At 42.4% G+C, this 10000-nt stretch overlaps 1 protein-coding gene across 1 annotated transcript; it reads right to left on the bottom strand.

The window, feature by feature from the left end:
* Positions 1-4986: 4986 nt before the first annotated feature.
* nkx3.3 (NK3 homeobox 3) lies at positions 4987-8344 on the bottom strand (the record flags this gene model as incomplete). The annotated part of the gene is made up of 5 exons (XM_080016994.1): positions 4987-4998; positions 6369-6847; positions 7841-7960; positions 8168-8238; positions 8334-8344. The coding sequence occupies 5 exons, from the start codon at positions 8342-8344 to the stop codon at positions 4987-4989; spliced, it is 693 nt and encodes a 230-aa protein (XP_079873120.1).
* Positions 8345-10000: the final 1656 nt, after the last annotated feature.

The raw sequence follows: 10000 nt of genomic DNA, 5'->3' as shown, positions 1-10000 counted from the left end.
ACACAGTGGGGATGGGTGATTTACCGGTTGCTCGTTGATTGCTCTGACAAGCAACAGCCATACAGCCACCTATGGTCCCGGGCCCAATTACCTAGACCCAAGACAGGTGTGGCTGCTTAAACCACATCAACCCACACCACACTCTCCTTTTCTGCCATAGCTATCACAGGAAGAGGCCACCTGCTGTAATTGCGGTTCCAATTTTTGTCAACTTCATAAATCATGTTTTCTCAAATACAAAACATAAACACAGAAACATCAGATGAAAGTCTGATGTTCCAATGTTTATGTTTTGTCTTTGTTTATGTTCTGTTGGATTCTCCTTGCCCCTAAGTTAGTTGTTTATAGATCAAAACATGGTAAGATCGTTCTCCAAAAAAGGGGGCTTGGTGGTTCCTGTATGATAAAAAAATGTGTGCTCTCATCATTCTACAGGTCGTCCACAGGACAGAGTTATTGCAGCAGTTCTTGATGATTAAATAATAAATAAAGAGTGGCATTGCAGGTTTAGAATTTGAAATTCCACTTGCAGATTAACTCTGTCTTGGATGCGATGGCATACAAATACACTGTGTTGTATGCCCAGCATGTTGACAGCAGAGGTAAAAAAAAAAAAGAAAAAGAATAAAGACAGGAAAACAAAAGTATTAGCTAGATAGAAGAGAGGCGGCAGACTTTGCTTATTTAGGGAGTTAAGATCAGTCGATGGAGGACAGCAACAGAGCTGACATCTGGATGACTCAATGCTATCACTGCTCTGTCTCTTTCCTTTCATGGAGGAGTTGTGGAAGGGAAGAAAGCTCCCTGTCATAGTCACAGGCGTGAGTGGTTCCTTTATCAGGAAGAGGTCCCCCTGTCGGATCTGCTCACTGCTCCCCTGGTCTCCGCTTATCAACTCTAATTAAAGCATCTGAATTCCTACGGCATGAATTCCCACGTGTGTGTGTGTGTGTGTGTGTGTGTGTGTGTGTGTAAACAGTCAGTCAGAAGGGAAAATGTAGACGGTTGGAAATTATTTTCTGCTTATTTAGATGTCCATCTATGGACAAGGACAGCGCGACAGATATTCACCCTCATCATCCATTCACCAGTATGAATTTCTATGCTTCTATGCTCGAACACTCTACCACATAAATATTGTATCTGCCGAGTCTTGTCTTGGCCCATACCTCACACACACACACACACACACACACACACACACACACACACGCACACGCACACACATAAACCAAACCACAAAGGTATGTGCACTTTCTATAGATGAGACTATTTCCATAGATTCTGGGTGGGCTCATCTCTCAGTCTGTCCTAACCCCCTCCACTCCATCTCCCCTCCTACTGCTCTGACTCCAGCAGAGCTGAAGCGATTAAGATGTGATTTTCAAGGGAAATTAAGCACAGGTCTAGGTAGCCCGGGGTAGTCACACCATAGAATGGTAGCTGTCATCGATATGTGTGTGTGAGTGAAAGACACAAATCCCTCTCCATATGATCCCAATCAGCCACGTCACGATTCGATCAAAAATGTTTGATTTAATCGGGCGAGTCTTTCAAAAATGCTTGGGTGTGTGCACGCCAAAGCCCAAAATCACCAAAGAAAGCAACGAGTGGGTGAGTGTGGACTTCTGAAATGGAGGAGCGACTTGTTGCGACCTTTGTTTGTTTTGGTATCAAAATATCTTAACATAGTTTGCCACTCGCCAGAGTCTTTAGATTTTTTTCTCCTCAAAGACAGCAGTTGTCGCGTGTCTGCGCAGAAGAGACTAAAAATATGCAAAATTTCAATTGTTTTATGTGCGCGGATAGATCTTTTTGTTGTCGTTCAAGATTGAAAAAAATAACGGAATGACGATGAGGCTTTTGAACAATACCACTGATGTCATTATTTTTTACAAAATCATATTAGATCTCGCTATTGCCCAAGTGGGGTTCATTATGTCCTGCAGCTCAGTTGGCATACATACAGTAGAGATGAACTGACCTCAAAGTATATATACAGTATATATATTTTCTCTTTAATCTACCATTGTTGACTAAATATGGTCAAGGGTTCTCATGTAGTTCTATTTATTACCACATTTTCGGTTTTCTACATTTCTTTTTATTTCAGATGTTGCTGCCCCCCTGAACAAAACGATCCCGCGGGGAATAATAGAGCCTTGGGTCTTTTTTTTATTCACCAAGAGACCAATAAAGATGTAGATCGGTCAACATGAAACCATTTTGGAATGTTATGCCAGATATCTGAAAGGTATGTTGTGGACGGTACATTCTCATGGGCTCACGGCCTCTTTCCCCAATGGAACACGGGAGTGTTGTGCAGAATCAGGACAGAAGTTGTGTGTGAAGGTGCGGGGCTCCATTCTGAAACCAAAGCTGCCTCCCCCGGCAGGGAAGTTTCTGCAGGGATGGTTTGCTTAGTGTGTGATGGATGTGTCTCCCCCAGGGGCAGTCGATGTCTTATAGTTTTACTGTAAATGTTTACATTCCTACATACGCTGATGCTATCTGCTAATAGTTTCTGGAACCGGCCCAAGTGAGAGAGAGACGAGGGGGGAGAGAGAGAGAGAGAGAGAGAGAGAGAGAGAGAGAGAGAGAGAGAGGGAAGGAGGGAGGGTGGGTGGGACTCATCGCATTGTGCTCATGTGTGCATGGGAGGGGTATGGGGGGAGAAAGTGGGAAACAGTGAGCGAGCGAGCGAAAGAGAGAGAGGGAGAGGGAGATAGAGATAACGCAGCCAGGGGACTGGGTCAGAGAGAAGCCCGTCTGACTTTAAACAGAGGTATTAACCATGACCCCTCTCCTTCCTGAGTCCTGCCCTTTGTCTGCCTTGAGCCGACGCATTAACCAAAGCAACACACACACACACACACACACACACACACACACACACACACACACACACACGGACGGACGTGCATGCACAAACACAGACAACTCTTATACCCATATGCATCCCAAGCAGCTCTGCAGTCTCATTCGTACATTTAGCCACGAGTAGGGTCAAAGTTGAGGCGTCTGCCTCTCGCCGGATCAGCGCTGAGTGACTGGTGGCTACAGCTGTTTGAGATTGAGGATGATCTCAGAGATGAGCTCTTGAGGCAATAACCATGTGTTGCAATAGGGGTGTGTGTGTGTGTGTGTGTGTGTGTGTGTGTGTGTGTTAGTGTGTGTGTGCGTGTGTGTGTGCGTGTGTGTGTGCGTGTGTGTGTGCGTGTGTGTGTGCGTGTGTGTGTGTGTGTGTGTGTGTGTGTGTGTGTGTGTGCGTGTGTGTGTGTGTGTGTGTGTGAAAACTCTCTATCAATAGGCCCGTGCCCTAAAAGAGAGCAGTGGAGCGTCACTCCGCACATTCCACTCAGATGAGAAATCCGGTACCAAAGCAAAGGCACCAAAGCCCAGATTTGTATTTTCACACTTTAATGGCGTTTGGACTTTTGGAGCTTTTGTCCGTATCTGTCTACCTTATACATTATTTTCTTTGTCTTTATGGTGTCTCTCTGTCTGTCTGTCTCGCGTTCTGTCTGGTGTTCTGTCTGTCCATCTGTCCGTCTATCTGTCTTTCTTTCTGGCATTCTGTCTGACGTTCTCTCTCTCTCTGTCTGTCTGTCTGTCTGTCCTTCTGTCTGTCTATCTGTCTATCGATCTGGCGTTCTGTCTGTCTGCATTCTGTCTGGTGTTCTGTTTGTCTGTCTGTCTGGCTGGCGTTCTGTCTGTCTGTCTGTCTGTCTGTCTGTCGGTCCTATTCATACCAGACTATAGTAAAGTTTACAGGCACAAAGCACGCCTCTCGCTTCGTTCTCTCTCTCGCCCTCAGAGAGAAGTGTTTACATACTTCCACATTACATATTTAAACATAAACACACTGTGCTGGTTGACTCACTGTCACACACTTAGAGGCTTTCTCCACCACACGTTTAGTAAGAATACTCTGCTGTGCTGTTCCAAGACGTCCACGTGATGAGATCGGCCAAGAAAGGAGAGATAACTAAGAGACAATATGACACTTTCTATGTGGGAATGATGTTGTACGAGACTAAGAGAATCGAATCGAATGTTCCGTGGTTTTCAGTATATTCACTAATACCTTACGTAAGAGGATCAAGAAATGGCACATTCAGCTAAAATACTCTGCTGTGACCGACTGACGAACCCACACTCTCAAACCTGAAGAGGTTTAGTGCATCTTTATTTTAAGTCGACACGAGCACCCCCTTGCACTCAGACCTCCATCAGGTGTGATGAAGCGTTCTCTGTGCTACAATTTTTTCCACCTATATTACTGTTTTTTTTGCAGCTACCAGCACATTCTGACCCTCACATGCTGTGCCAAAAAGCCTGTTTCTTTCCTTTTCAGTAATTATTTTTAGGCGTTCCACTTTCATGCAGAAAGACAATGGAATCATTCAGAGATGGGTGCCAAAACCCAATTGCAGCTTTCAACAATGAACGACTTGTAAATACAGATATGTATTACTTACAGTAGTCATTTTGTAAGTCCTCGTTAATCACGGTTGGATCGTACACCTAAGAGAGCATGTTTTCTCTCCTTTACAAAAACCTGTGAGCGACAATTGCAGCCACTTGTAATTGCTTTAAGAGGTTTACTGTGATCTTCGAGAGATGAATGAGGCTTGGGCGGGTGCCAGGGTTGGGCACAAGGTGAGCCTGCCAAACAGGGGTGTTGTGGGAAAAGCAAAGTACCTGTTACACACGGTGCTCTTCTCAAGTGTCTTTTTTACAATTTGTTTGGTTCACATGGACAAAACTGGAAATTATTTTGTGCTTTTTCCAGAGTAAATACCATATAATGTAGAAAGCGATAATTTTGTCTTTCTATTTTTTCTATCGGCTCTCACATCAGGCCTGTATTTGATTCATTCAAGTATCATTTGGGGCTGAAGCGTCTTATCGCTGTTTGCAGACTGGTTTGGTTTATGGACTGAGCTGCAGCAGTGTTTGGTAGAGAAGTTGTTTTCATTTTCCTCAAGCGTCATCCTGAGGGATGAGGGTGTAGTCTTTTCAGTAACGCATGGTTTATGCAGCCTGTGTGATGGTGCATCACCCCCACACAGCCATGCTTGGCCTATTGAGCCTTTCTGACTCATGCAGCATGCACCAACTGGCAGATTGGAGGCCTCAAATATAAAATAAAGGGGAAAAAAAATGGAAATGCCAGGATTCTGTGCTCCAATTAGTCAATTTGATTTTTGAGATTCAATCACTTCAGTTATATGTGTTACAACTACAAACATCACCACATATTATCAAAGTGAAAGAATTTGCAAAAAAAAAAAAAGGCAATTGCATGGACACCATTCACATTGCATCACTACGTTTGATACCAAAGAAAGAAAAATGGGGTTAATATTAAAACTGAAATATATTTTAAATGGGATTTCACATATGAAAAGTCAGATTTTTTTTTTATCTATTTATTTAAATTAAAATGATCACCCAATTGCTGGAAATTCATAGGCCAATTTCACATTAAATACAATCCTAAAACCCTTAGACTAAAGGAGGTTATAAACCAAATCAGTGTTCATTGTTTATTCTGTAGCCCCATTAAACGTATTAAGATTTGGAAGAGTTTAGAAAATGTCATCAAATGCAAAACTCAGAAAGGTGAAATCCACTCTCTGAAATTGCGATTCCGTTTATATATAGTGAAATTCCAATTTAACAATTAAAACAATAGATGAACAGGCAGTTGGTCTGTAAAACAATGTTCATAATTGGGGTGGGTTTTGAAACGATAATATTAAAATCTTTACAAAATATCTCCTGAAATGCCCCTCAACAATTTGATAATCACACTTGCATTGGCTGATCTGACCGAGACAATTTGGATGAACTTTCGTTGAGCACAGAGCAGATTGACTGATATCTCACATGAAACAGCCTCTTTTTATTCATTATTTTATAGGTCTAAAACTGCACCCATTATCTAGGATAGAGCCTTCACTGTGAAAGCGAACCCTCCAGTGGAGTGGAATGGGAGTAATATCAACTAAAATGTTGTTGTTACTGCACAAATGATTTCCCTATGTTTTGCAGAAATGTTGAAATTTGACTTTAAATTAACGCCACTATTTTAGTGGTGCAGTATAGGCCTGTGATTCACCTGTGATGGGGTTAAACCAACTCAATTATATTTTTACTTCAGGCTACAAATAAATGTGTCTTCATCTTACAGAGTAAAAAATAAACAAGTTTTGCAAATATGGAAGACAAACCAAAAATATATGTGACGTTCAAAATCGAGATATTCAGTTCCTCGTGTTTTTGAGATCCACAGTTCTTTTGTTTTTTGTTTTTTTCGTTAGAAAGTTTGTTTAATGAATCCCCCCAAATAAAGCGTTTACAATCCAAGGCTGGAAGCCGTAGTATGGGCTGTATTGGTAGTGGTAAAGGGGTAAAATAATGGGAGCGGGTATTCCACTCCCCGGGTACTGCTCCTGGTTATCCCTCACCAGCACTTTCACCGCGACTCTCCTAGCCGTCGCGCCCGGGGGAGGGGAGCCGCAAGCCGCCAACTCCGCCGCCATTCGCCGCCGCTTGGTTTTATATCTCTGGTTCTGGAACCAGATCTTCACCTGGGTCTCGGTGAGTTTCAAAGCCCCGGCCAGATCCGCCCGTTCGGGCCCGGACAAGTATCTCTGCGCGTCGAAGCGTCGCTCCAGCTCGAAGACTTGGGCGTGGGAGAAGGCCGCCCTGGAGCGCTTGTTGCTGCCGGACCCCGACTGCTCGTCCCCTGCCTCTAGGTCGTACGTCCTGCCGCCACCGCCGCCGCCGTCGCGGAGCTTCTCCTGCTCCAGACAGGGGAGCCTCTTGTCCTCGCCGACTGGGGAAGAGATGGAATATAGGGGCTTGTGGTCATGGCAAAAAAAAAACAAAAAAAAAAAAAACAGGCGACCTTTTTGTCCAAGGAAATCCCCACTACATTTTTTTTTATTATCACTATAGATACGACGAGCTTCAAAGTCCCTTAGAACAAGTCATCTGGTATGCAGTGCAAGACACGCATCTGGGTTTGCAGCATCGGCCCTCCATTGACGTGGTCCTGGAAATAATCTTTCAAATAAACGTATTAGTTATGTTTGGCGCTGTTATTGTCCAAGGGCATCTCCCCCATACACGTGCGGCAGTTGAAACACATATGTGCAGGCTCATGAATTCAGACTAAACTGGCTGTTTGCCATGCATCATAGTAAAACAAAGACCCCTTAGTGGGTTTCTACACCTACAGGGGGTTGGCCCCTCAAGCCACAAACTCGTGATTATGTTGTCTTTATTTATGTATCCCACAAAACACATACACGATATACAGTATATCGTGGATAAAAGCAGTCACGAGCTTACGGCTTGAGAGCTCCAGTTATCTAAGATAAAATAACAAATCGTACGTCCAATTAGCGAGGATCATATAGGCGCATTAACATAAGATACTATATCTTATCTTATCTTATCTTGTCTCATCTTGTCTCATCTTGTCTTATCCTATCTTATGTAATCGGACCTCTCATGGTTAAACTGTCTTTAATTCATTCATTCCCTGTAGTAGGATAAGAAATCGATATGTCAAGCTTGGTGCATACCTGCGGAACTTTTTGAAGTAAAATTAAAAAAAAAGTCCTCTTACACTCGCTGACTTGGGTGTGCTCGGTTTCCACTTCTTTGGGTCCGACACAGTGGGTCTCGGATGGATAAATCCCTGGAGCCGAACCGGCCTGAGGAGCTACGGGGTGGTGAAGGTTCTCACCCAGGTCTCGGTGGCTCCAAACGGGGACCCGAGCGACGTTGCCCCTTTTGGTCCTCGTCCTTTCTCCGTGCTCACCTGGCCAGTCGCAGGTGTTCTGCCCGGCCCTCTTTCCCGGGATGGGAGGCTTCCCTCGGGCTACGGGTCCCTTGGTGAGGATGTCCTCAATGGAGAAGGAGGAGAAGCTCGGTGTCATGGCTTTAGGGAACACGCCAGGGGTATCTCTGAGGGCACGCCGTGGATGTGTGCGCCCGCATCCAGGAGATCCAGTCCAATCGAGATACGGACGTATATAGAAAACCAGGCCTAGTGGCGTTGGACCAGCTGCCCGTCTCCTCTCTCCGCGGCAACCCACGGTGGATTTGTGGGGGAGCTGTCACTCGTATTTTCCTCCACGCAGCTCACAGCAGCTGATGGGGAGGGCCTGGCTCCTCCCCAGCACCGCCCTCCTCAGCTCCCATCCCCTGGATGCTGGACTTAACGTCACACGGCATAACCAAAACAAGCACTCAGAGCTTTTACCTCAAGTAAAAGTGCAAATACAAAATGACTCCAGTGAAAGTGAGAGTACCACACCGACATCCCTACTGGCGTTAAAGGGATACACTTGCTGTTAAATGTCCTCAAAGTATGAAAAGTATTAAGGTATGAAAAGTACAATTCAGTGCTCATGAGTGCTCAGATCCTGCGATTTACAATAAAATTGTAAAGGTGGTGTCATCGTAATTTACAAGGATATGGACCTCATTAATCAGTGATTAACAATGCTGAATCAGCAGTTCGATTGATCCAGAGCCCGGTTTAAAAAATAAAAATAAAATAAAATAAAATAAAATAATGAAAATAATTCATTTGAAAACAAAACAAAAAAAATAATAAAGTAATGTGACTGGAGTACAGTAAAAAAGTATAGATATTTGTAATATTTGAAATGTAAAGAAGTAGGTAGAAGGTAGGATGTAGGTAGAAGTAAAGAAGTAAAGGTGAGTGGAGTGTACATTTCTAGGATCATTTTGAGCTTGTCAAACATTTCCATTGACAGTACAATTTTACTATTGTACTATTGTACTACAGCACTGACGGCGGAAAATAGATCTTTTGTTTTGCAAAACGAAATGGCCATTTTGCACATCATTTCCATTTATTCGTTATATTTAAGATGTAATATAAAATAAGACCATTTTCAACGAGCATTTTTCTCACCATTTCAGAACGAATTTGATTTGGATTGGACTGAATGTAAAAATGTAATTTTTAGTCATGAATAGTTAATATCATATTATTTATTGGCCTTTTTTTTTACTTTTTAATTGTTTTTAGATAGTGAATTTTAACAACAATTTCTATACGGTTTAAGGAACAAAATCACTTATGTAATCCAGTAATACTAAAATTGTTGTATTAATATTAAATATTGAAACCTGCATGTGACATTAATGTTGCATGTCCAAAAGAGTGTAGGCTATATCTATATTGATTACTATGATTTGAGTCATGGACATTTATAATACAGTTTGGATAATAATTGTGGATCATATTATACTATGTTATACTATACTTTTGACATTATAGTACCACCTTGGATTCTAAATATATACTTTAGTTTACCATATTAACTATACTTTGCATATGGGGCTCACTATTAAGTTTGCATTTTGTTGATAGATGTGTACATATGTTGTTCTTATTCCATTCTAATCTCTTTCCTGATTTACACATGGATTTCCCACCAGGATCAATAAGTGTTATTTTATCTTATGTTATCTTATTTCATCTTTTCTTGCAGGTGAGTAGCGCCACAGTGTGGGCATGATACAAGTTGGACAGAAAAAGAAAACAGGATTGAATCTCTCTCTCTCTCTCTCTCTCTCTCTCCCCCTCTCTCTCTCTCTTCCTCTGGCCGGGAGTAGCAAGATCCACTCTAAGGAAAACAGCTGGTTTGAGACTAGATGCTTCTTTGCATTTAATGGATTTTAAACCTCATTACCTCATCTTTAACAATGTCAATGAGCATGCACTCTTGTTTCAGTCCTTTGGATGGCCTTACGAGGACATTGCCTGGTTTTAAGGGTATAAAAATACGTATCTATATATGGTGAAAGGCAAGATGTTGTACAGACTTTTTGTAAAAAGAATTTAATAACAAAAAAAAAAAAAATGTAAAACCAGAAATAAATAGTGTGGACATTGTTCAACGAGGAATCTATTGGAAACTGTCAAGTGGTGTTGTAAAAGACT

This window comes from Zeus faber (assembly GCF_960531495.2).
Source record: "Zeus faber genome assembly, chromosome: 16".
NCBI classification, from domain to species: Eukaryota; Metazoa; Chordata; class Actinopteri; order Zeiformes; family Zeidae; genus Zeus; species Zeus faber.
This window is presented reverse-complemented; position numbering and strand designations above follow the sequence as displayed.